Below are 27,033 nucleotides of genomic sequence, written 5' to 3' on the forward strand. Positions count from 1 at the left end.
TAGATGATAGTACGGGGGACAAGATTGTACCCTGCGGCACTCCACAGCACAACTGCCAGGGGACGAAAAGACAATCACCCAATGCCATTCTCTGAAACTGACTCTGGAGATAGGATCGGAACCACTTTAAAACAGTGCCTCCAATACCCATCTCACCAAGTCAGCCCAGAAGGATACCAGCGTGACAAGGGCTTCAGGGTCACCTGCTCTATCTACTGGGAACTCTCCCAGGGCATTCAGGAATCCTGTGGATCCCATTAGTCTCCGGGGGTGGACCATCTTAATCTGTCCACCGCCACTGCAGAGAGGATTGGAGCCATCAGTCTAAATTTCACTAGGAAGTGATCTGACCATGACAATGGGGTGATATCCACCACCACCCATCTCCAGACCACCCCTTCCTCCATCTGAGCAAAAACCAAGTTGAGGGAGTGCCCTGCCCTATGTGTTGGGCCAGTGACAACTTGAGACAGCCCCACGGTCATCATGGAGGCCATGAAGTTCTGAGCCAGAACACGACATTGAAATCACCCAGGACTGCTGTTCTGGGCTCCTTAATACCACAGCCAAGACGGCCTCCACTAGCTTGGTCAGAGAAGCTGCTGGACAGCAGGGTGGATGGTACCCCAGCAACAGCCCTAATTTATTGTCTCCTTGGCTCAACACCAGGTGCAGGCCCTGACAGCCAGCTCCAAGACAGAGTGGTTTCCTGGTGACAGAGATGGAAGTTCTGTAGACCACAGTAACTCCTCCCCCCCATCCCTGCTGGTGTTGCACTGAGTATCCAAGTGGGCAAAGCTGGGTCAGATCAACTCCCCCCAGCTCACCTGGCCAGGTCTCGGCAATGCACACCAAATTGGCACCTTCATCCATGATCAGATCATGGATGAGTGTGGTCTTATTGTATACCGATCTAGCTTTAAACAACAGCACACACAGGCCAGTGGGCACAGCAGATGAGCAACAAGGAAGCCATCCATGAGAGGAGTGGGAGAGGAGTGGGAGAGGAGTGGGAGCGAGGAACAACATGTAGATAGCCTTCATCACCTCCCCATGGCCATACCTCCCTCTACCTATGATCACTGAAATTGGGGTGGCATCACCCATGTTCCTCCTTACTAAGAGTCCTCCTAAACACCTGCTATGGACCCAACAAGAGTCCACCAGCAAAACCTGCATGAACCAGTTATCCCAGTAGGCTTCTGTGAGAATTGGGAACAGTCAGACCCACTCAATATCTTTCACACAGGGCACATCTACTCCCCCCCATCTCACACCCGGGGGGGGGCAGCCTTCTGCCAGTTGCAGACTCTCACTCTGAAGTCATCTGGCAACCTTCTTCTATCATTGAGTTCACTATACAGGCTCTCACCCTGCACAGGAACTACATATGCACCACACGCCCTCCTTACTATGAATCTCCCCTAGATTGGTTAAAAAAAAAACAGAAGGGGGCAAGACCTTTGCCCTCAGGACTCCCCAAGGGATGATTCCCTTTGGTGTTGCCCCTTTGGTGGTGATCCTGCTGGCAGCAGACCTGGTGCCCAAGGGCAGCTAGGCTTTTATCGTCAGAATTCTATTGAGTTGCTTTGAGGTGTTTGTATTGAGGTGTTTTTCTGAATTGCATAGATAGCAACGCTTACATCTCACACCTTTGGAATCCCTTTGTTCCTGAAATCTGCATTTGACTGGCTTTCGGTCAGCTTGTTTGCTAGCTTGTTTGCTTAAGAAAGAGGACACTCCGTTTTCTCTTGCATCAATTCTTCCCTTGTTCTTCTGAAAGAACTGCGCTCTAACTTCAGAAATAATCTCGTTTAGAGTTTTGTTTTGTTGTTGCATTATAACTACAAAAGTCTCCATATATTTTGGAAGGGAGTCTAGGAATACAGCAATCTGTACATTTTGGTCCAGTTGCGTCCCCACCTCTTCTATCCCTTGGATTAACACCATAAATTTAGTAAGATGTTCCTCAAAAGAACCATCCCTCATTTGCAGATTAATAAGACTTCTTAACATTGCAATCGGATGTCCCTGGCTTTTCAGATTATGATGGGATTCAAGAGTTTTCCACATCTCTCTGGCATTTTTACTATTCATAATGAAAGGAATCTGCGCATTACTCACACATTTAGTGATGAGGTCTTGTACCGTTTCATCCTTCTCAGTCCAAATTCTTTGTTCCTCCCGAGAAGCACCTTCTCCTGGTTCCGATCCTGTAATAACTTCTAACAGCTTCTGTTGCTTTAGATGCTTTAGCATGTGAAATTCCCAAAGCTTCCATCCTCTGGGTTCCAGTCTGTGGAGACCTAGCCATTCCGTCATGGTAGCCATCTTAAGTAAAAGCCTCAACTCTTCACTGACTAGAACTCTGAAGGTCGCTAATAGCTTCCTTGATTCAAACACAATAGCTCCTTTAATTGATCAAATCATTTGCATGGCTGGGCCCAGAACCTGTCGGAATTCTATTGAGTTGCGTAGCGCTGCAGAACGGAGAGTGAGCTTAGTGTGTGTGTGTTTGAATCTTTGCTAAGATTCTACCTTCCCTGCAAATTAGTCAGACAGAGACTTTAAGCTTTAAAATAAGAAAGAACTACTTTATTCTGGAAGTACATGCTTGATAGGAAAGAGTTCTATATCTAGCTAACTAGCTATGCTAGAGCAATGAGCACAGGTCCCAGTACTCGCCCTCATCCTGGTTGAGAGGGAGAGACAAAGGAAAGATGTCTGCTCCCCTCTCGAGAGAAAAAGAACACACAGAGAGGCAGGAAGGAACTGGGATCAAACATCCTGTTGCTTATCAGTCTAGCAGGAAGGGAAGAGACAGCAGGATCAAAGGGATAGGTATAGCCTCAACCAGCAAGAGGTCTAGCTCTCTAGCTACCCTTATTAACCCCATGCAGCCTCAACCCACCAAGTTGGAGTTGAACCTCATACATTCCAACATTTATGTCCCCTAACCCAGCCAGGAGCTGATGCAAGAGGCTGCAAGATTGACTGCAGCCTCTCTCCGGAGCCAGGGTCAGGCAGGGGGTCCCAGTCCTTGCAGCACTTACCAGGGTCTTCAGCTGTCTCGACAGACAGCAGCCCAGAGGAGCGAGCAAGCAAGCACCGGATGCTCAAGTACTCCCTCCCAGGCAGGTGTTCTCCAGTCTCCCAGTGCTGCAGCTGTTCCCTCTCTCAATGATACCATCATGAGCACAGATTATCATGAATGCCCCATAAAAGGAGGGGCTCCCCATAAAAACTCAGCCTTGAGAATTCAGGTGATTTGAGCTGGGGGGAAAAGTGGCAGAGGGGGACCCTCTAGGCCAGTTTTTAAAGCCTTGAAGCTGGTCCGGAGGCTTCTTGAATGAGGTTCTTCCAACGTGGAGTCCTCCTTTAGGAAAGGGGTTCCTTCAGGCATCCTGTTGCTTAGTTTTATTGGCATAACTTTCAGTATGGGAAGGATGCAGAGCTCCCTTGAAAATGGGGTTTTTTTCTGACCAAGAGAAACCTTTGCGTGTTTGGAGGGTGGTCAGTTTGTGTGCACATATGTGTGGAGAGTGAAAGAATAAAGGCCAGTCAACCTTAACTCCCCCCCCCATTTTGCAGTTTGTCCACCGATCTGTTTTATTCAAAGTGGTGTGCCCATCTTCACATTTACATCTCGGTGTACCCGTCTGTGTGCAATGGGGCCCGAGAGGCTGCACAGAGAAGCCCCATCAATGCTCCTTGTTACTGTATGGATCCTTCTGGGTGCCTGCCAGGGCCAGAGGGGCAATGTGCCCGCCTGTGGGAGTGTCTGCTGCCATGGCCCTGGTGGGCTTACCTGGTGGAGGTGGGCAGCAACACCGCAGCTCTCTTGAGTAGCCACCCACGTGCCGTGTGTCACAGAGAAGGTGAGAGGGGCAGCCCTTCACCCTGAGCGTGGAAGCAGCCCCCGTTCCTCATCCCCCCCCCCCCGCTGCTCAGATTGATTGACTGCCCTTCTTTGCATACAGAGGGCTCTTTTGCATACAGAAGGATCTTTTGCTGATGGGCATCCGCGTCAGCGCAGGGCTGCCTCTGAGGGTGATTCTCCCGACGGATCAAGAGCCTTCCTCCCTTCTTTCTGTCTACCCCGCTTTGCGCTGACTTGCCGCTCAGTCCACAGACGTGCCGCCGGCTTAGCAGCCACAAGAGCCTCCCCGCTGGCCCCAGAGCAGTTCTCCAGGGCAGGCCTGGGCCACTGAGCCTCCCCGAGGGCGGGGCTGGGAAGGGGCCCTGGAGGCTGTTCCTATGGGAAAGGCTCTGCTTCAGGACGGAGCCCCCTCGGGGGCCAAGGCGCCTGCTCCCCTCCCCCCCGGATAGTTTTGAGTCCTGTTGCGTTTCCCCAGTAACGGCAATTGTGTGGTAGTGAGCAAAGAGTTAATGTGAGCGGGCTTATTGTATTAGCCTGAGTGCGCTGAGGGGGTCAGCGGGGCAGGCAGGGAGGGAGGGTCGCCGTTGCAGGCGGGCAGGCGGAGAGGCTGCCCTCCTTCTCCTCGTGGCAACCTGCTGCTGGGCCCAGCTCCACGGGCCTGGCAGGAAGATCCGCACGCGGGCCCTTCTTCTGCGGCTCCCCCTCAAGGGCGCCCCCCAGCTGCTTGCCTCCGCCCTCCCACCAGCCGCCCTTCTTCACCGGCGTGGAGTACCAGCTGCAAGGAGACCCGGGCAGCAGCACAGCCAGCTGCAGTGGGCCTTGCCTGCCGGCCTGGGCATCTGCCACCAAGCTGGGTTCAGCGGCTGCTCCATCGGACGCCTCCTCGGGGCAGGCCGGGGGGCTGGCCGGACACTGTGGGAGAGGCGCCAGGACCCCCAGCCCTGCTCCCTCCGCCAGCCAGGCCCGCCCGGGTGAGGTGGCAGAGCAATGTCTCTCCCGACGGAACTTCAGCCAAAGTCCCTGCCTCCTCCGGCTCCCCTCCACCCCCCTTCGGGGGAGCCGACCAGGAGCCCCTGAGAGCAGGGGAGGCAGCCGCGCCCCCAGCGAGCGACCCACTGACCGCAACCGCGTGGCGCTTTCCTGCCGCATCATGAAGGTAACAACAACAACAGCCCTGCAGGGCAGCCTCCTTGCCTCTCACGCTGCCCTCCTGCTTGTCCCCACCCCTCCCCAGCTGACACACTCATTTCAATTACAGCAAACTTGGGCACAGACCAGAGAGGGGCTGACTGGGAGTAGATTGGGGGGGTAGAGAGAAAGTTGGTGGGCACCCGGTGGGTGTGCTCATCAGAAGACCAGACTTGGGACTGTGGGGACTCTGGAGCCAAAGCCCCCTGCCCGTCCCTTCCAGCACTTGTGGAGGGAAGGAGGGAGACGGAGGGGGGGAAGGAGACCTCTCAGGGATGCTGCCTGGGGGAGACGGGTGTGGCTCCGCCATCCTTCTGAACTCAAGCAGAGTTCTTGAAGGGCAGGTGGCGAGGGGGGGCTGGTGGCACCAGGTGGCAGCTCTGCCAAGGACCCGCTGGCTGCAGCCTCACCCTGGACCTGCCTGGGTGGGTGGGGTGCCAGGCAGGCAGGCAGGGAGATGGGGGGTGATTTATGGGCTGTGGGCGGCCAGCTGTCTGGCGGCTGGGGCCGGGTGACTGATGCCTCCCTGGTTGCTGTGGCACATCCATTCCAGAGGCTTTTGTTAGAGGGCTGCTGTGGACAGATGGCTTCGTTCGCTGGGCTACAGCTTGCCCAGTGTTTAATCTGATGGTCTAAGGTGATGGCGGTTGGGAGCAGCTGCTTGTCTGTCTGCTGACCCGTCTGCCTCGCTTATTTTCATCTGCGTTGCTTCATTTGCCTTGGTGGCTAACAAAGGATGCTTGGCCAGAACCATGTGAGGCCAAGGGCCCAGCCTGTGTGGCCCCCAGAGGGTCTGTGCCACAGAGGAGGCGCTCAGGTGGGCACAGAAGTCTCCTCTTCTCTTGCCTTAGCTGTGCAAGTGCTCACCTGCAGGGCACACCTCCTCCGGAGCCTCCCCAGTTCTCTGCCTCCATCCTGCTTCTGCTGCACAGCCCTCTTGGCAGGGCCTCACCTCACCCAAGGCCAAATGAGTGGCCGAGGTTCAGCATCAGGTGCTGCTGGAGTGTTTTTTGTTGCCTCTGTTCAGGCTCCGGCTCCGGCTCCAGGCCTTGTGCTTTTGCTGTCTTCCTTGTCAGCACCAGAGGCAAAGCCTCACCTGAGAGCGATCCAGGAGGACAGGGCTTCACGTGCAGTGGGCCGGCTTCCAGGGAGTGTGGCCTAGCCTAGAGGGCTCTGCGAGGGAGCCGTCTCCCACGATGAGGTCTTGTCGGGATCAAGGAGGGCTCCTCACTGGGCCCACCTAGCCAGCAAGCACCACGTTCCTGTTGCTCCACCGGGCCTGGGAGTGACATACAACTTCTGGGCTCCTCCTAAATGCTGGGCTTACTAGGTGGTTGTACTTTGTGGCTGGGTTCATACAAATATATAGCATTTTAATTCCTTAAAATGTTTCCTGGTTCACAGGTATTAGACAAAGAGACATATATGTAGTGAATATTTCAAAAATCCTCCGGTGGGTCTCTTTAATTTGCTCACTTCATCTTAATGTCCGATGAGCATCTTTCTGTCAGGCCTAGCTGGCTGAGCCTGAGCCTTTGGTGTGGCTCTGTGTGGGGTCCTGAGGCTGAGGGGCAGGTGATGTGCCTCCGCCTCCTCCTCCTCCTCCTCCTCTGTTTCAGGCAGGGATCTGAACTCCAGCCCCTGCTCAGCCCCTGGCCATGGGGAACTCAGGGGGCAGGCCCAGCTGCCTGGGGGAGAGAAGCCAGAAATCCGAGGACTTCCTGAAGGACTCCTACCTCAGGGACTCCGGCCTGGTGTCTGGGCACACTGCAGGGAGAAACAATGCAGAAGGCCACGCGGGACCCCCCCAGAAGCCTCCCCTCAGCCCCATGGTGATTGAGAACGGCTGGGATGTGACTCGGGGGCCCAGCAGAAGCCGGCAGAGCAGCCCCCTCCCCAAGCAAAACAACATGGATGTCAAAGTCCAGAACAGGGCCCTCAGCTGCAGCAACCCTCCCAAGGCTCACCTGGAGGCGCCTGGGGCAGGCTGGAGCCCATCACGGGGGGCCGCCCATGAGAGCAGCTGGATCTGGAAGCCCCTCACCACCACGGAAGTGACGGAGGTGACGGAGGTGACAGAGACCGTTGTCACAGAGATCGTGGAGGTGACCGAGTACCCTGGGGGTGACAAGAACCAGGAGCCCATTGTCACCAGGACGGTGAAGGTGCTCACAGAGTGTGCAGGAGCCCTGCCTGAGGTCAATAGACAGACTGCTCTTTTGGAGGGGGGAGCCTGGAACACCCCTCCCCTCCCCCGTGCTTGTCTCTGTCTCCCTTCACCCCTCCATGTTTTCACACACACTCACCTGGCACTCCAGCGACAGCAGTGCCAAGCCAGGGCTAGGAGAGTGGCCCGGGCACTGGGAGCTCCGGCTTGGATCTCACCAGCCAGGAAAGGCACTCCTCTACCCCCCCCCCCCGCTATGCTGGCCTACCTTTCAAAGTGGTTGTATGGATGACTGAGAGAAGATAATGTATGTGAAACTCTTTGGGGACTCAGAAAAAAGTGAAGTATTGTGTTGTAGCAGGGAGCCTGCTTCTGGGGGCACTTGCATTGCCCACCCCACCCCACTGCCCACTGCCAAGGTGCAGGCAGGCTGGGTGGAAGGCCAACCCTGTTCATGTGGCGCCACATAACTGCTTGACTAGGAAGCTCCTGGTGTCGGAAACTGTCTGGGGTGCTTGGCCTGGGTGGAGAGTTGTGGGGAGCCTTGGGGGGCCAGGCTAGCTCTGGGGCTAGCTCTGGCAGGCTGCTGGATTCCCCTCTGCAGGCAGGGCAAGAGCAGGCTTAACCCTAACCCCAACCAGTTCTGACAATGGGGCAGTTATCTCTTCCCCTGGATTTCCGGATGGTCATCATCCCTCGACCCAGAGTGTCAGGCAGTTCCTGCTATGGAGGGAGCCCCCCTCCATGCAGCCCTGATGCTCCTGGTTTCCCTCAACCTCTGCATTGCTGAACAGCTGCCTGCCCCCTCCCTGCCTCCCTCCCTGTCAAACATACAAGGCAGTGGGGGGGGATCGCTCAAGTGCCGCTCCCGAGTCCTGTGTGCGTTTGGGTTCCTAATTCCCGCAGACCCAGTGGAAGTCCACCTATGTTGACCTACCCCTCACCTGCCGTTTCGGAAGTGCTGGCCTTAGCCTCTTCCTTCCCGCATGTGTGTGTTTGTGTGCGCGCATGTGCATGCATGTGAGTGTGTGTCTCTGCATGCATGCGTGTGTGTCAATTCGTAGGCAGTGGCAGCCCTCCCTGGACTGCCCTCCCAGGTTCAGAGGTGCAATGTGGCTGCTTTGTGCCCGGCTTTCACCAGCTGCTCCAAAGGATGAGGAGCCTGCCTGCTGGCCGGAGGAACCTTCTGGAGGGGTTGGACAGCCCTGGCAACCCGGTCCAGTCAAGGGGTGGGGTGCAGAACCACAGTGGCCGTGGTCCCTGGGCATCCAAGGGTGGGGGTGAGCTCCTGGAGGAGGTGTGCCTCGGGGTCAGATGGAGGGGCAGAGACCACCCTCTCTTTTGCGTGAGAAGCAGCATCCCACCCACCCCCACTGCCACAAGGTCCCAGAGTGGTTTGCTTTGGCTCTGGGATGCTCACAGGAGCTGCTGCTGCTGTGGCTGGCTGGCTGGCTGACCTCTGACCCAAGGGCCTCCTCCTGCTCCTCCTCTCTCCAGGCCCCTGCTGTCTTCCTAGGGGACTCCTGGAGCTCTGAGCAGGCCCAGGTCACTCTGCAAAAGCTGCTCACTTGGGTCACTGATGTGGAGGATCTCGTCGCCAACCAGAAGCCGCCTTCTTCAGAAGCAAAAGTGGTGAAAGCCCAGATGGAAGAGCAAAAGGTGAGCTCTTTGTGGGGTTCTGGCATCCCCCTTGGGGCACCATGCCTTGGGGAGCAGTCATTGCCAGCATCCGCATCGCTGGAAGGCCTTGCTTGTAGGTTGGCCTCAAAGTTTCATCAGAGTCTGATCAGTGAGCTTAGAGAGTGACGTACATCCAAAAGGGCCCTTTGGTGTTCTTTTTGAAAACCCTACAAATGGCAAACAAACAGCACAAGCACACACTCATTGTCATACTCGCAAAGCAGGAAAGGAGGGAGGAGTGGCTAGCTTGGACTTGCATGGGAGGGGCTCCCTGCTTTCCAGAGAAACATGCATTAGCCTGCATTATCTTTCCACATGCAATGCTTGGGAGAGGCTTGGGAGTGTTCACACTTAACTGGTAGATTTCCTTCCTTGTAATTGCATAGTTCCCATGTACAGTTTGGGGTCTAGATGCCTACGGCTGCCCCTACTGGTCTTGCAAGCAGAAAGGGTCTCGCAGGGTTCCAGCGTACTCTGCATCCTGCTTTCCAGATGCTCCTCATAAGAAGCAACATGGCAGTTCAGCAATCAACAGAGAGAGTTGACTTTTATGTTAGAGTTGGAGAGATTAGCTTGTACAATTAATTAGATTTTAATTGAATGGCAAATATGCAACAAAGTAAAAAAACGAGGTAGTATACCAAAAAATAATTGATGGAATAAAATGATTTGAAAACAAAGGAGAACTAGGTGTTCTCTGAAGAGGGCTATCAGAGGGTGGTGACGGTCAACAGCCTGGGTGGTGGGGGAAGATAATAGATAGCATCTCTTTTTAGGCAGGCAAGCAAGAATGGAGGCTGCATTTCAACTGTAGCCTTGGTATGCAGGAGGCACTTTGATTCAGCTGTATGACAATAGGCATAAGTCACTTGTGAAACGGGTCTTCTGGCAAAAACCTGATGTATTTGGTAATAAGGCCTGGGGTGAGGTGCTCCCTTTCTCATGCTTGGAGGAGAGGGAGAGACAAAGAGAAGATGTCTGCTCTCCCTCTCAAGAGAAGGAAGAAGGAAGATGTGGTCAACATCCTAAGCGCATCAATCTAGCAGGAAGGGAGAGTCAGCAGGAGATCAAAGGATAGGTATAGCCTAGCAATCAGGAGGTCTCCTCTCTATCTCCCCTTTTAACCCCATGCATCCCAACCCACCAGTTGGAGTTGAACCACATATTCCAACAATCCCCACCCCCTTTAAAGCTGCTGGGAGCTGGTGTCCATCACCACATCTTGGGAAAATGAATCCCATAGTTTAGCTGTGTGCTGTGTGAAGAAATACCACCTTTTGTCTGTCCTGAATCTCCCACTGTTCTGCTCTCAGCTTCTGTGGGTGACCCCGTTGGGTTCCAGAGGAAGGCCTCTGGTTGCCCACTTCCTCCATGCCTCCAGGGTCCCTCCCTCTCCTTTTATCTTCCTTGAGTTGCACTGCCTTTTATCACTTCATGCTGCCTGAGACGTCTGGCCCAAGTGCCTCCCTGGCACCCCCCCTTCTCCCTTCAACTCTCTTCCTATGGAAGCTCAGTGGAACTTCTAGTTTAGAGGCAGTCTACCACTGAATACCAAATGCTAGGGACAGGCGATGGAAATAGGCCTTCCTTGGTCTGATCCATGTACTTATAAACCAAAAAAGTTTCCTCTGACCCTCAGTGGACCAGGCGATCTTCCTTGGGCAGGGAGTTCCACCAAGGGGCTGTTTCCACCAAGAAAACTCCAGGCTCGGTGGCTGGCTTTGGCTCCTTCCCTCATCTGCAGCCAAGAGCGGAGAGTGGGTGTGTCCCAGTGGAGGGGGGGAGGGAGCAGAGCCTCCTCTTCCTCCTTCCTTGGGGTCTGTGCCTTACAGTAGCTCCTTCCCTCCTGATCAGGCAAAGGTGCAGCAGGTGCCCTCCCAGGCAGTGGACAAGGCCTGGATGGGAAGGAGGTGGGCTGGGGCTGCTGCTGAAGGCTTCTTGCTGGAGCGACTCCTAAGGCTTTTGCGTCTGGGGGAGGGCAAGAAGAGCCCCACCAGAAAAGTTCAAAGTCAATCTGCTGCTCTGACCCCCAACAGCTTTTAAGGCGCCTGCTGGATGAGCGCCGGTCTCACGTGGAGCATCTCCTGCAGAAGAGGCAGGCGCCCCTGGAGCCCACTGGCACAAGTGACGGGCGAGAAAGAAACGGAGGCCTTGCTGACCTTCAGGAGAAGTGGGCGAAGCTCATCCAGGGGGCTGAAGCCAGGTGAGTCCCCAGAGGAGAAAGAGGGGCCTCCCCACCCTCCAAACCCAGATGGCCTCCTGCCACCCTGTGTGCGTGGCCTTGGCTTGTGCACTCATTTATATAGCACCCCCAGTGTGCAAGAGGCATTATACAAAGCAGGAGAGGGCAGGTCCCTGCTCCACTGAGCTTACAGTCTAACATTCTCCATAGGGAAGGGAAACGGAGGCGGCAGCAGGCAGAGGGGGAGGAGGAGGAGGAAAGAGGGGCGTTTGTTTCAGTTACACCTACTTACTTACTTACTTACTTATTTATTTATTTATTTATTTATTTATTTATTTATTAAACTTGTATACCGCCCCATAGCCGAAGCTCTCTGGGCGGTTTACAATAACTAAAAACAAATACAATTTAAAATACATCTTTTAAAAAACAATTTAAAACACAATTTAAAAATTTAAAACAATATAGAACACATGCTAAAATGCCTGGGAGAAGAGGAAAGTCTTGACCTGGTGCCAAAAAGATAACAGTGTTGGCGCCAGGCGCACCTTGTCAAGGAAGTCGTTCCATAATTTGGGGGCCACCACTGAGAAGGCCCTCTCCCTTGTTGCCAAGGGAGTTACTTAGGCTGAGTTACAGGTGCAAAGGTGTATCACTGAACACCAACATCAGGATCATTCAGACCATGGTATTCCCAATCTCTATGTGTGGATGTGAAAGTTGGACACTGAAAAAAGCGGGTAAGAGAAAAATCAGCTCATTTGAAATGTGGTGCTGGAGGAGAGCTTTGCACATACCATGGACTGCAAAAAAGAAAAATAGGTGTTAGAACAAATGGGTGTTAGAACAGATTAAACCAGAACTGTCACTAGAAGCGAAAATGATGAAACTGAGGTTATCCTACTTTGGACACATCATGAGAAGACATGATTCACTAGAAAAGACAACAATGCTGGGGAAAACAGAAGGGAGTAGAAAAAGAGGAAGGCCAAACAAGAGATGGATTGATTCCATAAAGGAAGCCACAGACCTGAACTTACAAGATCTGAACAGGGTGGTTTACGACAGATGCTCTTGGCGGCCACTGTTTCATAGGGTCACCATACATAGTCGACTTGAAGGCATATAACAACAACAACAGGTGGTGGATTCAGGGATTGTGCCGAAGGAGCCATGGAAAAGGCGGGTTTTGAGAAGAGATTTGAAGGAGCGGAGGGAGGTGTCTGGGGAGGAGGTGCTTCCAGGCCCAAAGGGCAGCAGGGGAGAGAAAAGGGTGTCATCACCCAAGGAATGAGGGATGTGCGCCAGTCGAGACCAAGCACCCATTCATTGTGGAAGAAGATACTGTGGGAAGAGACTCTCCCCTGAGAGGCCGCCTGGATTAAACTCCTTATCCAAAGCAGCTTTGCCTCTGAGCTCTTCCTTCCTGTTCTGGAGACTCAGAAGTCAGCTGCACCTTCTGCCTCCAGATGCCCACATGACCCTCCTCTCTGTGGGGAGCAAAAGCCTGCCCTATGTTCTGTGGGGCCATCCCTGGAACAGCACAAGCTCTTCCTCCTCTTGCCAACAGTTCCCCTGACGCCCCGACAGGATCTTCCTCTTGTGACTTTGCTGTGCTTCAGTTAGAGACACGTGTCCCTGTCCTGCTGGTCCTGGAGCGCCTCCACCTCTCTCTTCAGAAGGGGACACAATGACGCTAGTCAAACCCAGCCCCTTTTCCCTGTAAAACGGGGTGTGAGCAGCTGGCATGTGTCTTTAATTCAGCTTCAAAGAGAGTTTGAAGCGCTCTGCTGTAGGCAAGAGCCTACAGACTCAGCATCTTGTACTTTAATACTCTTCCCCACTCAGTGGTTCCTCCAGAGCACCTTCCACACCCTTGCAGCACTAGCCATGCCTGAAGGGGGGCAGCCTGCGTGTCCCATGCTCTGCCCCTGCCTTCCCCAAGTCCTCTTCATGCCCCTGATCCTCCTGGTGGCGCCTTGCTCCGCTCCAAAGCTCCTTGCCGCTTCCACCCTCCCCACTGGAAGGCGCTCTCAGGACAGGGCTCTGTGTTCGTGTGTGCCAGTGTGCTCAGTGGAGTGTTGGGGAGAAGAAATAAATGTCTCCCCGGGTCTGATGAGCAGTTGGCCAGGTGGCAGAGGGTGGGGTGGGGAGGGGCCCATATCCCCTCCTCCCTCCCCACCTTCTCCTCACCAGCCTCTTCCCTCCGACAGGCACAGTGCCTTGGAGCGGATCCTTCCCGCTGCTCGCGCCTTCCAGGAGTCCGGTGATGCTTTCCAGGACTGGCTGGGCTCCACTGAGAGGAAGCTGGCTGAGCTGTGGCGAGCCAACGGAAGCCTGAGCCATGCACAGGGTGCCCATCAGCAAGTCCAGGTATGGCAGCACAGGGTGGCAAAGGAGCCCTCATGCCCACCTCGATGAGAACCACAAGAGGCTTGGGGGGCTGTTCCTCGCAGAGGGAGTTGTTCCTTCCAGAGCGTTGCAGAAATCCAAGTCACTCTCCATGGAAGCCCAAACCCCATGTGTGGCAATTTGCAGACAGATACTTACTCATTTCAAGAAGGATCAGAATAGCAGCAAGGTGCAAACTGACGGCATCTGCATGGGTGGCAGGAGGAGGGCGTGATGAGGTGGGACAGACCCCCCCGACCTCTGGAAGAGCATCCCCCCAGGTGCCATGACCCCCACCCACCACACCCACCTGTCCTGCCTCCCTGCAGTGGGCAAGGAGGGCGTGGGGCTTCGTGCTGATAGGAAGCTGACGTTCTCCTGACCCCACAAGCCCAGTGGGCGGTCCAGGTGCCTCTCATGCTCAGGCACGGTGGGAATGCCCCACTCCCTGCTGGGAGGAGGTGGACGGTATCTGTGGGGAGGGGAGGCTCAATATGAAGGAGAGGGTCTCCTTTAGCCACTCAAGAGCTTCTTTTCCCTTCAGGAGCTCTGTGAAGAGATTCGCTCCAAGCCGGGTGAACTGGAAGGGGCCCTGGAATATGGACAGCGGCTTCTGGAGATGGTGTCAGGCAAGTGAGGGGGCAAGTGGGAGGGGCAGGTGCCTGGTACAGGGTAGCAGGGGCTTTGGGGCTCCTCCCACACCCTCCAAGTGACAGCATTGCAAGGCTCAGGGAAGAGAAGGGCAGGCAGGTAATGCAGCCAAGAGGCCTGCTTGTATCCTGACACCTCAGAAGCAAAGGCAGGTGTGCTGGTCAGGCCATATAGAAAAATGCCACAGCCCAGTTGGGCAATGCCTTTCTTTGGGTGGACCAAAATGTCATGAAATGGTGGCCACATTTTTGAGTTCTCTAGAACTTTTCCTTAGGCTGGATGTTATGCACAGGCCGGGGGAGAGGCTCCTGCAGCCTCAGCATGTCTGAGCTCTGCACAGCGCAGGCCCTGCAGCGCACAAGAGACCCCCCAGCCGCCAGAAGGAATTTAAGGGAAAAGACACCCCGTGATGCCCCCAGTGCACCTTGGTTGAGGGTCACTGGAGCAGCAGAGCTTGACGTGGTCCAGAGAGGGAGAGGGAGAGAGCACCCCCCAAATCTCTGTGCTACGTCCTACACGTACAGAAGGAGAGACCCCAAAGGCTCCCCTTCATTCAGCTCCCCTCCCCCCATGCCCACTCATAGTGCATCCCTGACAGACATTGAGATGTGTGTGTATGGGGGGCAATATGACCATTTTATTTATTTTATTTTATTTATTGAATTTATATCCCTCCCTCCCTCCCAGAAGGAGACCCTGAGGATAAACTGCAGGGAAGTACATTCAGGGTCACCCTAGTTAAGGGAAGCAGCGGGTCTCTTTCGCAAACGACATTTTGCTTCGGTGTGGAGGGGCTATGCTGCTGACATTCCCCTTGGTGTCTGTTCCAGGCCTTCTTGATGTGGCAGAGGGAGGGAGGGGCACGGGTGGAATGCAGAACAGATGCAGGAATCACTCAAGGAAGGGGGTGTGGAGCTGTTGGGGTGAACAAGGGGTGAAGGGCAGGCACTATTTTTTCTTTATTTATTAAATTTCTATCCTGCCCTTCCCAGTAGGAGCCCAAGGGCGTCAAACAAAAACACTAAAGGTATGCTTTGCAAGAGAATTTCAAAAGCCTGCCTGACTCTCAAGATGGGCATTTCCCCACCCTAGGAAACACAGCCACCCCCATCCCGCCCTGTCCCACCCCATGCAGGGAAGCCCCTGGTACATCCTTTTGAAACAACTGGCACTTCAGAGTGTGTCATCCAGCTGCCTGCTGAGTTTGCACTTGCTGTGGGGTTTTTATATTTAGCTCCCACAAATGGTGCATTTCCCCTTGTCAGGCAAATCTGGCTGCCCCAATGGCAGGTGTCAGTATGCGCTCATCAGGTGCATTGACCTGCTCTTGAGCACAAGAAGCGCTTCTGCTCCAACAGGCAAATGCCGTCTCTGGAGTCTCTGCTCCAGGTTAGATCCTGCTGGTGCTGGTGCCCAGGTTTGAGGAGATGGTCCTGGGCCTGTTTGGGCAGTCCTGGGGAGGGACCCTCCCTCCAGCTCCTGGGGCTGAGGTGACGCTGTGCCCGGCAGGGAAAGAAGCTCAGCTTGTCCAAGAGAAGATGGACTCCCTGCGGATGAGGTTCCTGATTGTGAGCCAGAGCGGCAGTAGCATCCTGCACCGCCTGGAGCAGACTGTGGAGGCCTCCTGCCAGTTGGGCCCCGCCCAGGAGGATCTGGCCCTGTGGCTGGACCGCCTGGAGAGAGAGCTGTCCCTGCAGGGCAGCTGCCTGGGAGACAGGCCCAGCCCACTCAGGACAGCAGACAGAGAGAAGGTAACGTGAGCTGGGGGCAGGCGGGGGGGGGCAGCAGACTGGCTGAGGAGGGAGATGCGCCTCTTTCCCTTTGTGGCTTAAGAACTGCCTTGCTGGACTGAGCTTTGGGTCCAGCCAGACCAGCATCCCGTGGCCATCAGATGCTTCCAGGAAATTCAGGCAGAGGGTGTGAAGGGCAGAGTGGCAGGTGGGGCTGCCTGGCTGGGGGAAGGGGTGCCTTCCTGGGTCTCACTTTCCCCAGGGAGGGAGGGAGGGAGGGAGGGTTGGAGCCAGCTGGTACCTCAGAGGGTGTTCTTGCGATTGATTATGTCCTGCTTGGGGGCTTCCCATTTGGGCACCGCTATAGGAGCAGAATGGGGGACTAGATGGGCGTTCGGCCTGCCCCAGCAGCCGGCCTCTTCTGATGTTCTCTCCAGTGGGTGGTCAGGGGGCCATGGGCTCAGGGGTCTGGGATCGCCCCGGCTGGCCCCTTTTACTAAAGCAGGATGTCCGCTGCAGGCTGGAAAAGCTTCCCAGTAGACACTTGCCCAACCCTGTTGTGGCAAGACTCTGGGGAAGAGGACTTGCCCCCTTCCTCTGCCGCTGAACTGAAAAGGCTCCGCCTCCTGCTTCCCCCAGATCTCCCTCGCTGGAGTTGAAGCCTTCTGGGTCAGAAGCTTCCCCAGCAGCTTCTAGCCTGTAAAACCCCCTGACATGTGGTGGGGGGAGAAGGGAACACCTGGAGTCTAACCTGTCTCTGCCCTCCCTTCTGTCTCAGTTTGAACAGGTGCTGCGATCCGAGCTGGCCAAGGTGGCCCAACTCAATGCCCACCTGGAGGAGCTGGGCCAAGTGCACTTGGACGCTCCGGCCATCTGCTCGCAGCTCGCAGCTCTGAAGGTGGGTGAAGTGGGAGAGGCAGCATCTGGAGGGAGGGAAGGCAGGCTGGGCTGGAGGCACAGGAAACAGCAGGTGGATCCCCAGCCTGGGACAGCCCAGCACTGCAGGAGCACCCAAGGTGCCTCATGCGAGCCCAGCATCTGCACTGCAGCCAGCAACATCTCTAGTCTGGGATGCTGTGCAGGCAGAGGGAAGCCGGAGGGATAGAAACAGCCGGCTTGGCTTCCTCCCTCCCTGCGGCCCTCCAGTGCCGACACAGGTCCCCAGCTGGCCAGAGGGTCAGAGGGAGGGGAGAGGGTCCAAGGGCCAAACGCACAGCCCAAGGCAGGCCCGGCCTCCACCCAGCCAGGCCTTGTCATGCCATCAGCAGACAGCAGCGACCTGCACAAGCATGCCAGGTGCGGAAGGGGAGACCAAGGATCCCTCCGCCCCTTCCTGCGTGGTGATTCTGGAGAGAACCCCTTCCTGATCTCAGGGGCTCTGGCCAGAGGGCCTGCCCACTGAGCGGGGCCTGCCTTGAGGAAGCCGAATGGGCGACCTGCCCCTCCATGCCTCCTAGCAGTGCACCATCTCTGTGCATGACGATAGCGCTCTCCACTCCCAGCTTCTTTCGGCAGAGATCTTGCACCACCATGGCCTCGTGGAACGGCTCATGGCAATCGCTGACCCACTGCTCAGCTTGTGCCCCCCAGAATTGCAGGAGGAGCTCCAGGTGAGACAAGCAGGACAAGGGGAGGGGGGGGAGGAGGGGGGGGTCTTCTTACATGCAATACCCCATTCAGCCACTGGGTGTCACTGCAGGGCTGTGGAGGGGCTATTCCCCTGTGCGTTCCCTACTCTTAGCCCTCCAGCCCCCCATTCCTCCCCTGTTTGGTATGGCAAGTTCTGAGGTGGCCATGGGTTCCTTGACATGCAGCATCCCCCAACCCAGGATTTTGCCACTGACCCTTTTGCTTTAAAACAGATGGTTGGATCAGAGTATGCAAAATCATCTTGGGGAAGAGATGAGTCAGAGAAACTGAGGCACCCTCTTCCTTCCCCTCTGGCATGTTCCTGTAATCCCCATGCCCCTACACACATACACACACACACAAACACACAACACACACACACACGGTGATTCTGGACCACTGTGATGTCTTGAGCCATCAGTTAAAGTACTGTTCCCCAGGCTGTGGGATCAAGACACAGACCACAGTCAAGCAACAGATCTGTATCCTCCCTGCAGATGACATGGGGCTGCAGAGCATGGTCCTGGAAGAGTAGCTCGCCGTGGCTTGGAGTGGGGGGAGGGCACAGAGGTGTGGCCGTGCCCCCCTTTGCCCCCCCTTTGATGCTTTGTGCGCCCCACAGCCGTTGGCTCAGCCCCTGCGGGAGCAGACAGAGCGTCTTCTGCACCAGAGTTCGGCCTGTGGCGTGCGGCTGGAGCGTGCCCAACTGCTGCTGGCCCAGTACGAGGATGCCTATCAGGAGCTCTGCCCATGGCTGGAGGAGACGAGCCGGGCAGCGGGGCAGCTCTCCCTCAACAGCATCAGCTGCGAGGCCTTCAAGGAGCATCAGGAGCTGGTGCAGGTGAGGGGGGAGGCAGGAGGCTGCCCTGCGGGAGGGCCCCAGCGATGCCCTCTGCTTCACCCCGCGGCCTCCCTGTCTCTGCCTGTGCAGGGTCTCCGGGAGGCCATTGCTGAACACAAGCCCCTGATGGCGAAGCTGCAGCGTGTGTTGGAGCAGTTGGCTGAGCTCAGTCCGCAGGAGGCGTCCCCCTTCTGGCAGGGCTGGCAGGCGGCGGAAGAGCAGTACGCCAGCATCCGGGAGCAGGTCCACCAGGCCGCGGCTGTGCTGGAGGAGGCCATCCCTCGGTACAGCCAGGTAAGCCAGCTGTTGGGGGAGCGCCTGGCCCTGCCACCTCCCTTTCTCCAGGCCAGCCCTTCCCAGCGGCTTTGGGGCTTCTAGACAGCTGTGAGTGACCGTGGGGCTTCATGTCCTGCCAAGCAAATGCCAGCTTCTGAAAGTTACATCCTTCTTAATAAACTATGCAAATGGGCACATGGAATTAGATTTGTTAGGCCCAAACTCTGCCCGGTGTAAATGGAGCAGCTTATTCCGGGTGCTGAGCAGGCTGTCTCTGCCGGCCAGAGTTGGATGGGCCGCTGCTCAGTGGCAGGCGCAGAAGGACCCACCCAGCGGACAGGCTCGATGTCTCTGGCAGCCAGTCCTGGGCTGAGCGAGCGCCGTGCCTGTGCAGAGCCCTGTGACCGCAGGGAGGGGCTACTCAAGTAATACCAATCCCGTGACCGGGATATTGAGATATTGTGGGCACAGAGGAGGAAACTTTTCAGCCCCAAGGATAACAGACCTGCTCCTTGCTACCATGCAGACCGGTTGGCACTCGGGGGCGGACGGTGTCGCCAGGCCAGGCGAGGGCCAGCATTGGGGGGGGGAGGCTACTGGCTCCACTACAGCTGCACCCCCTCCCCGAATTTGGCACCTGGTAGCATTCCAGGTGCGTTGGACGCTGGCTGGTCCTTGGGCCTGGGCAAACCCTCTCTTGTGCCCTGCATGCAGCTGTCCGAGCGGATGGAGCTGATGGTGGAGAGCTTGGAGAGGCTGCAGAGCCGCATGCAGCACCCAGTTGCCATGCAGGGAGACTCCGCCTGGCTTCAGGAGCAGATCCGGGAGAACAGCCTCCGGCTGGCAGAGCTGGAGAAGCTTGGGGTGGCTCTGGAGACCCTCCGTGGGCAGGGGGCCGAGCTGCTGGCCACCCTGCAGGCCAGTGCCAACCAAGGTATGTGTGCCCCTCCCCAGAAGCTCCCACCCCTCTTCTGCCTTGAAGGGTTCAGGCACACCCAGGGCCTGACAGCCTCTGCCCTCCTTTGGGACGTCTGGTGGCTCCTAGCTAAGCCCCTGTCAGGAGGAGGGCAGCCTAGTGGGATCCTTGTGGGTCACTTATTTGGGTGGTGTGGAGGATGAGTCACTCTCCTACCGTGGGGTGGGGGAGGAGGAGGAGGAGGAGGAATGTCCTGTCAGTGCTGCCCAAAGGACTCGTCTTCTTTGGCCTTTCACCCCTTTGCTCTTGACAGTGATCCAGGACCGTGTGGAGCAGCTGCTGAGCCTGTGGAAGGAGTTGTGGAAGCAGAGCGAGGAGAGAGAGAGCTGGCTCCAGGGCCTGCTGGTGCTGGCTGACCGGTTCTGGCATGGGCTCTCGGACCTCGCTGTGACACTCAGTGACATCCAGCAGGTGGTGCTGGAGCCGGAGGAGACCTTCACGGACCCTAAGGCCATCCAGGCCAGGCTCGGGGCCATGGAGGTACTGGGACGAGTGAGACGGGATGCCAGGCTACACCAGTAACCATGGCTCCTTTTCCCTGAGAGATCCCTGGGAACTGTAGACATAGGAGGAGTTCCCATAGCCCCCCATCTGTCCCTTTGGCTCTCTTCTGCATTGGCCACAGTCAGGTTCTTCCCAGCTCTCGCCTGCAGTGCTCCAGTTTTGGTGCTGCTGCTGCTGCAACCTCTGTGGCTGAGAATGTTGTATTGGGGCATGTGCTGCAGTTGTGGCCCCTGTCCAGAGCCCCCACCGCATCATCTCTTCCCACTCCAGGCCCTGCGAGAGGAGATTGACTCCCTACAGAGTGAGCTGGACTCCCTGGGTGTCCTGGGCATGGAGCTGATGTCGTCATGCGGAGGCCTTGACAAGCCAGGCGTCACCAAGAGCCTGGATGAGGTGAGTGGAGGTGGGGTGGGAGGTGCTTGGGGGCAGGGAGGGAGGGACCCTCCCATGAGTCCCATGAGGAGCCAACCCTTCAGGGACCTCGTAAGGGAGGCAGAAACACTGGCATGGGGCATCGGAAGGGTCTTTCTGTGAGTCAGACCACTGGTGGATTTACCTCTGCGTGGTCTACACTGACTGGCAGCATCTTTTAGAGCCTGAGGCAGCTGCCAGCAGGGATGGTCCCTGTGGGCCCTTGAAGGGATGCGCAGAGCTGCCTGGATGGATATGGGTGCAGAGCTCCTTTCTGAGCTGGACGAGGTCCCCATCCATACAAAGACAGGAAGATGGCGGAGGGAGGCGTCTCATGGCCGGGGTGTGCAGATACTCTCCTTGCACAAACAGGTGGCTGCCCTGATTTGGCCCGCCTGGCACAGGTTGCCCATGTGGTCTTTGCAAGCTGGACTTCCTGCAGCTGACCCCTCCCCCTCCCGATTCTCTCCCCCGCTACCGCGATGCAGCTCTACTCCTCTTGGAACAGCCTGAGTAAGGTGTGGGCAGAGCGTCAGACCCGCCTGGAGGAGCAGCTGCAGTCGTCAGTCACTTACCAGGAGAGCATGAAGGTGAGGAGGCCCTCTGCTCTGTTCCCCCACCCCACCCAGCCAGCATGCACAAGCCAGCGGAGAAGGGGCGGGCAACCCTCCAAGCCACAGCCAATGCTCAGCAAGGCGGCAGAGGGCAAGCTGGAGTGTCTTCCTCTCCCGGACACGAGGCACCCCTCTCCCTGCTGGCATGTGGAAGACAAGGCTTTGCCTTCAAGGCACTCCCCACGTGCGCCCCATGTGCGCCCTGCTGTGGTCCAGCGTCCACCCTGTCTCTCTTGCTCTTCCTGCAGGGAGACAGGCTCCTCCGGAGGCAGCATGGCCCCTCCCCTTGATCCCACAGCCCCCTGGCCCATGGGTCCTGTGCCCAGCACAGTGCTGCCCAGGGTCTGTCGGCCGCAAAGGGACACGTGGGATTTCTGCTTGGGCCGGAGCTCCTTGATCCCCACTGCCAAATCTTAGTCCTGCTCAGGACCATCCCTTCTCCCCACTCCTAGAGGCTCTCCAGCTGGCTGGAGGCAGCAGAGCTGCGGATTGAGGAGGAGTTCCTGGTTGGGGGGCATCTGGAACAGGTGAAGGAGCAGCTCTCTGAGCTCAAGGTAAGGCGATGGAGAGCGCAGGAGGAGTGGCAAGGCAGGGCTGGAAGGGTGTGTGTTTCTGCGTGCTCCGGCCACTGGACCTTTGGCTGTGGCCCGGGGGTCCTGGTCCTGGACCCCTCCGTGTGCTCTATCTCTTTCTTCGGCCACAGAGTGACTCGGCGGGGGGGGATGTCCACCCCTGGCCCTGAGTGCGGCCGGCTGAATCAGAGAGCCTGTGGGTGGCCTCCCTGGGCCTGCCTCACACTCATGTGTTTGTGATGCTGCAGCTGCAAAGGGTGTGCTGTGGACATGCCATGGGACCATCTAGAACATTGGGGGGTGCAGGGGGGGCACTCACCTCTTTTGGACCAAGGCCTGCATTGTTTGCCTTTGCCCAACCCTCCAAAGGCTGCAAGTATGTGGTGGTGGAGCACTCATGTACATGGACACACACACACACAGGCACTCAGCCCCCTTCCGTTGATCTGTGCAGGTCAGCTGAGGACAGACCGGTCTCACCCTCCCCACTCAAAGGATCTTGTGGCCGGAGAGAGTCATCCCCTTTGCATCCCCATCAAGGGATGTCTACTTTAAATTTTCTCTGCTTTTTGTTCCTTCTGCCAAAATTGGTGGGGTCTTTAAAGAATCATAGAATAGTAGAGTTGGAAGCCCCCAAGTGGGACATAATCATGAGAACACCCTCTGATGTTGCCTCCCGACATCAGAAGATCCTGGAGGCAGTTACAGCCATCTGGCTTAACAAGTATTGACAGGAATCATAGAGCAGATCCAGATACTCTCAGTGGAGCTACCAAGCTCATCCTCCTCTATTTCTGAGCAGAGATATATATTTTTACGTATATAACTCCACCTCCCTTTCTATTCTTTTGTTCTTTTTGAATAAGTTATATCCTTCAATTGCTGTATTCCAGTCATGGGAGTCATCTCACCAAGTTCCAGTTATACCTATCAAGTTATATTTGCCCTCCTGTATTAAGAGTTCAAGTTCGTCCTGTTTGTTTCCCATACTCTGGGTGTTAGTATACTCCTCGTCTTCTAAGTACTGGAACGGATGAGAGAACTATCTGGACCCCAACTATCAGGGCCTTGCAAGGCCAAGCCAGGCCAGGTCCTCAAATTGGTATTAGCCATCGCTGATCTAGAATCTGGAGTAAGCGTGATTGAAAGGGCTGTAGCTCAGTGGTGGAGCATCTGCGTTGCATGCAGAAGACCCACAGTGCGAACCCTGACAGTACCTCCAGGTACCTGACCAAAATCCTGGAGAGTGATTGCTGCCAGTCAGTGAAACCCTGGAGAGCTTACTGGGCTCAATGGGCCAAGAGTCTCAGCTGCGACATAAGGCAGTGGGGACAGTGGTGTGGCGGTAGCAGTTGCTGCTGCTGCTGCACTCGGGTCTTGCTTGCAGGCTTCCCATGAACAGGACCTTAGATTGGTTGGCCCCCTTTTGTCCTGACCCAGGTGCTGCCACCACCACCACCCCCAGCCCCTTCTGCTGTCCTTTGTTCTTGGCCTCCGTAAGGCAGTTGCAGAGGACAATGCAAGAGCTTCTCTGATTGGCACCTCTCTGCCCCCCCCAGGACTTCAAACGAGAGTTGTACCAGTGCAAGGTGGACGTGGAGAGCCTGCGGCACCCAGTGGGCACCAGGGGGGTCGATGGCAAGGGCCACCCCAGATCTCTCAGCAGCTTCCGCGACCGCTGGAACCAGCTGGAGGAAGAGATTGTGAGGCGGCAGGTGAGGCCTTCCCTGGGGCGCATCAGGTGGGACCGAGGAATGCAGGTGAAGGCTGGACTGGGGTGCCTTGGGCCCTTGGGTGCTGGGCAGGGATTGAGATGGCTTTGGGGGAGGGAAATCTCCTGTGCCTCATGCCCTGGTTCTAGAGCTTTCCTTTCAGTTGGGCGGATTGTATTCTGGCTCTGGCCTGACCGATTGCCCTATGGGGGCAAATTGGGTGGTGGCCCAAGGGGGAAGGGAGAGTGGACCTCCTCCCTGGCATGCAGTTGGCTGGCAGCCTTATCATAGAATCGTAGAGTTGGGAGGGACCCATAAGGCCATTGAGTCCAACCCCCTGCTCAATGCAGGAATCCAAATCAAAGCATTCCCGACAGATGGCTGTCCAGCTGCCTCTTGAAGGCCTCCAGTGTCGGAGCGCCCACTACCTCTCTAGGTCATTGGTTCCATTGTCGTTAGGAAGTTTTTCCTGATGTCCAGTCGAAATCCGGCTTCCTGCAGCTTAAGCCCATTATTCTGTGTCTTGCACTCTTGGGTCACTGTAGCTCTTTCCCCTGTGGGCAGCTGCCTGCTTGTGCCCCGCACCATGCCACGTGACTGGTGGGGGGCAGCTGGGTGAGTGGTTCCGCCTCTTCAGCTGGGCTCCCTGACTTTTGGCCTCATCCACCCCACCTCTGTGACGCTGCAGGTGCCTGGGCGGAGGCTCCTGGGCTACTCTGGCCTAGAAACCTCTCTGCCACTTCTGCTCTTGACCAAGATTAGCCCAGTGCCAGGCCAGGCCAGAAGCCCCTCCTGATGGACGCCTCCCTCCCTGCCTCCTTGTGGGCCTCTCTTTTACAGCATGAACTGGAAGCCGTCCTCCTTGGCCTGGGGCAGTTCCAGAGCCAGTTGGAGGAGCTCTTGCAGTGGCTTCTGCACACCACAGAGCAGCTGGAGGCCCCCACCACCCTCAGCCTGGACCTGCAGAGCTGTGAGATTGAGCTGGCAAAGCACAAGGTAACGAGGAGACAGCAGGGTGGGGCGGGGTGGGGCGGGGGAGCATGCCTAGTGTCCTCATGGGCCACACCGGCCTGGCATTCCCCTGGGGCAGGTGCTGCGGAATGATGTCGTGTCTCACGCCCGCACGGTCCAGTCTGTGAAGGAAGCCGGGCAGGGCTTGCTGTTCTCCAGCGCGGGGGATTCTGCGGATGGGCTGCAGGGCTGCCTCCAGCAGCTGCTCCAGCGCTGGGACTTTGTTCTGGGAGAGATGGAAAGTCGGCAGCTGGAGCTGGAGAACAACCTGAGCCAGGTCAGTCAGGGCAGGGGAGGCTCTTGCCTGAGCAGCTGGCAGCAGCCCCTGGATGGAGGAGGCATTGTTTTCAGTCCCAAACTACAAGTGGATGGGGGGTTGAAGTGTCACCGACCCAGTTGTCCTTGCTCCCTTCCAGGAATGTGGGGTTGGGGGGAGCATGGGGGTGGCGGGGGTGGCACATCTTCACATTAGCATTCCCTTTCACTCTGAAGATGGGCGGGGCGGGGGCGAGCATCACAAACCACATCGCTCTCCCTGCTCCTGAGGGAGACGCCGGTCAAGGGGTCCTGCACAGCTCCCTGCAAGGTGCCCTTTGTCACTCAGTCTCCCGGAGAGCCACATGGGGGTGGGGGCAACAAGGAAGGAATATGCTTGGCTCGCTGAGTGCTTTTGCCACCGACAGGTGCAGGATCTCACCCTGGAGATCACAGAGCTGCTCCGGTGGCTGGAACACGTGGAGCTGCAGCTGTTCTTCTCCAAGCCGGCCTGGGACCACCCTGAGCTCACCAAGGACAAGCTGGCAGCCCACTTGGTGAGCACCTCCCCCCTGGAGAGGCCTCTGGCTCCCACGTTCCTCTCCAGTTGCTCCTTGCCAGCCCCCCAGGCTCCTCGCATGGCCTGCCCTTCAGAGTCGTGGCTGCGAGGCTCAGCCGCTTCTCTCTCCCCTCTCATTTCTCTCCAGGCTTCCGCTGCCTCTGTACAGCCAGGGCTCCCTCGTCCTCCCGTCGCCCTCTGCCTCTTCTCTCCCTGCAGAGAGCCCCTCTTGGGTCCGGCTGCAAGGGAGGGGCACCCCTCCGCCCACCCACCCGCCTTTTCTCCTCCCACTTTTGGAGGGAGGCTGACTCCTGGAAGGTGGCATCTCCTCCACCCTCCTCCCAAGCAGTCCCACAAGCCCCTGCCCCTTCTGCCTCCCCAGCTCCCCCCATCCCTTTGGCTGAGGGGGCCTGGCCATCTCTCCTCTCAGCCACACTACCTCATGGCTGCTGCTGGCCTGGAGAGTAGCTGGTGGGTACCTCCACAGGCAGCGGAGAGGGCAGCCCTCCACTTCCCCGGAGGGAGGGAGGGGTGCTCAGGTGAGGAGCCGGGCTGGAGCCAGCAACTTTATGCACAGGCCAATGGGGCGGCTGGCTGGCCCAGGCAGTGCTGCAGCTGTGATGGCGGCTCCTGAGCCTGGCAAGCAGTGGCTGTGGTGGCCCCTGGGCTCCAACATGAGCCCCTCCCCATCTCCCTCTCGTGAACCCCTCTTGCCCTCCGTCCCCTCTGACGCTTCGTTGCCAAACCTAGTCAAGCTTTGTGCTGCTAGTCCCTCTCGCCCTCCTCCAGGTTTTCCCTCTCCGCTATGAGAAAACCTTCCCCCCTCCCTCCTATTTCTTGTTACACGTATGCAGAGAGCCTCAGTGTCTGCTCTGCGAGTGCGCCAGTGTGTGTACCTGCGCAGCAGGCTTTTACCCTGCACTGAGATCACTGAGAGTTAAGACTTAGTAAAATAAGAAAAGCTACTTTATTATAGAAATGCATAGTAGACAGGAAAGGCATACCTAGTTGTAACTAAGTTGGAGGCGCAATGTCCAGACTTCGGTGTTGTCCTCATGGCTCAGGAGAGAGAGCAAAGACAGAGATGTCTCCTCTCTGCTTGGACACTCCAAGAAGAAGACAAAGGAAGGAGGTGCAGGTCAGCTTCCCTGAGCACATCAGTTTACAAGGGAAGGAAGTTAGTCAGAGCATAGCACAGGTCAAGGCAGGCAAGCCTAGCCAGCTGGAGGACCCTGACTCTATCTCCCTTCTGGAATACACACAAAAGAACAAAACAAGAGTTGCTCTTGCCCCTCATTTCTCATCCTCACCGTTGCACTTTCTTAGGAACGCAGGAAGCTGCTTCCTACTGAGTCAGACCTTTGGTCCAGCTAGGCCAGGGCTGTCTACACTGGCTGGCAGCAGTGGCTCTCCAGAGTTTTCCGCAGGGGTCTTTCTTTCCCAGCCCTCCCTGGAGATGCCGCCATCGCGGCCTGAATGTGGGGCCTCCTTTGTGCAAGGTTGATTCTCTCCCAAGGAGCTGTTCTTCTTTCTCTCTGGCCTCCTTCAGATCAGCCGCCTCAAGGCTGCATCCCTGGCCCTCTGGTGCTCCTCTCCTCCAGCCTCCCCTCCTCCGTCCTCCCCACCAGCACACGGCCTCTCCTCCCCCCTTATTATCCCAGACTCCCCCCCCCCCGACCATTTGAAAATTGGTGGTGGTCTTCGTCTTCCCTGATGTAGCAACGGTCACACGCGGTGCAGAGGAGGCGCTTTGATTTTCAGTGGCATTTTCATTTCTTGTATTTTACCGTATTGCAGTTCGCAT

The 27,033-nt window shown here is 56.7% G+C and overlaps 3 protein-coding genes across 3 annotated transcripts in view; all 3 read left to right on the top strand.

Annotated features, from left to right (window-relative positions):
• Window positions 1-4,965: 4,965 nt before the first annotated feature.
• LOC133375540 (uncharacterized) lies at window positions 4,966-11,122 on the top strand. Its single transcript, XM_061607269.1, has 4 exons — window positions 4,966-5,036; window positions 6,688-7,266; window positions 8,733-8,894; window positions 10,952-11,122. The coding sequence occupies exons 2-4, from the start codon at window positions 6,727-6,729 to the stop codon at window positions 11,120-11,122; spliced, it is 873 nt and encodes a 290-aa protein (XP_061463253.1). The 5' UTR covers window positions 4,966-5,036; window positions 6,688-6,726.
• A 4,444-nt stretch (window positions 11,123-15,566) lies between these two features.
• On the top strand, window positions 15,567-18,466 carry LOC133377733 (microtubule-actin cross-linking factor 1, isoforms 6/7-like). The gene is made up of 5 exons (XM_061612322.1): window positions 15,567-15,890; window positions 16,648-16,767; window positions 17,372-17,479; window positions 18,121-18,335; window positions 18,430-18,466. The coding sequence occupies exons 1-5, from the start codon at window positions 15,567-15,569 to the stop codon at window positions 18,464-18,466; spliced, it is 804 nt and encodes a 267-aa protein (XP_061468306.1).
• Window positions 18,178-27,033, top strand: part of LOC133375538 (microtubule-actin cross-linking factor 1, isoforms 6/7-like) — a 46,739-nt gene continuing 37,883 nt past the window's right edge. Inside the window, exons 1-11 of the mRNA XM_061607267.1 lie at window positions 18,178-18,339; window positions 18,430-18,633; window positions 19,330-19,549; window positions 19,845-20,071; window positions 20,366-20,488; window positions 20,995-21,096; window positions 21,573-21,674; window positions 23,252-23,407; window positions 24,245-24,400; window positions 24,495-24,692; window positions 25,099-25,227. Coding sequence (XP_061463251.1) covers window positions 18,466-18,633; window positions 19,330-19,549; window positions 19,845-20,071; window positions 20,366-20,488; window positions 20,995-21,096; window positions 21,573-21,674; window positions 23,252-23,407; window positions 24,245-24,400; window positions 24,495-24,692; window positions 25,099-25,227 — 1,581 coding nt within the window. The 5' untranslated portion in view covers window positions 18,178-18,339; window positions 18,430-18,465. The remainder of the gene's footprint in view (window positions 18,340-18,429; window positions 18,634-19,329; window positions 19,550-19,844; window positions 20,072-20,365; window positions 20,489-20,994; window positions 21,097-21,572; window positions 21,675-23,251; window positions 23,408-24,244; window positions 24,401-24,494; window positions 24,693-25,098; window positions 25,228-27,033) is intronic.

The sequence above is a fragment of the Rhineura floridana genome, chromosome 1 (assembly GCF_030035675.1).
Source record: "Rhineura floridana isolate rRhiFlo1 chromosome 1, rRhiFlo1.hap2, whole genome shotgun sequence".
NCBI lineage: Eukaryota > Metazoa > Chordata > Lepidosauria > Squamata > Rhineuridae > Rhineura > Rhineura floridana.

Excerpts from the sequence above, each read along its gene's own strand:
- LOC133375540 (XM_061607269.1), top strand. The coding sequence starts at position 6,727 with ATGGGGAACTCAGGGGGCAGGCCCAGCTGCCTGGGGGAGAGAAGCCAG. Across the intron at positions 7,267-8,732 it reads GTGCAGGAGCCCTGCCTGAG|GCCCCTGCTGTCTTCCTAGG; the intron begins GTCAATAGACAG and ends TCCTCTCTCCAG. Across the intron at positions 8,895-10,951 it reads CCCAGATGGAAGAGCAAAAG|CTTTTAAGGCGCCTGCTGGA; the intron begins GTGAGCTCTTTG and ends GACCCCCAACAG.
- LOC133377733 (XM_061612322.1), top strand. The coding sequence starts at position 15,567 with ATGGTCCTGGGCCTGTTTGGGCAGTCCTGGGGAGGGACCCTCCCTCCA. Across the intron at positions 16,768-17,371 it reads CGCAGCTCGCAGCTCTGAAG|CTTCTTTCGGCAGAGATCTT; the intron begins GTGGGTGAAGTG and ends CTCCACTCCCAG. Across the intron at positions 18,336-18,429 it reads AAGGAGCATCAGGAGCTGGT|GGTCTCCGGGAGGCCATTGC; the intron begins GCAGGTGAGGGG and ends CTGCCTGTGCAG.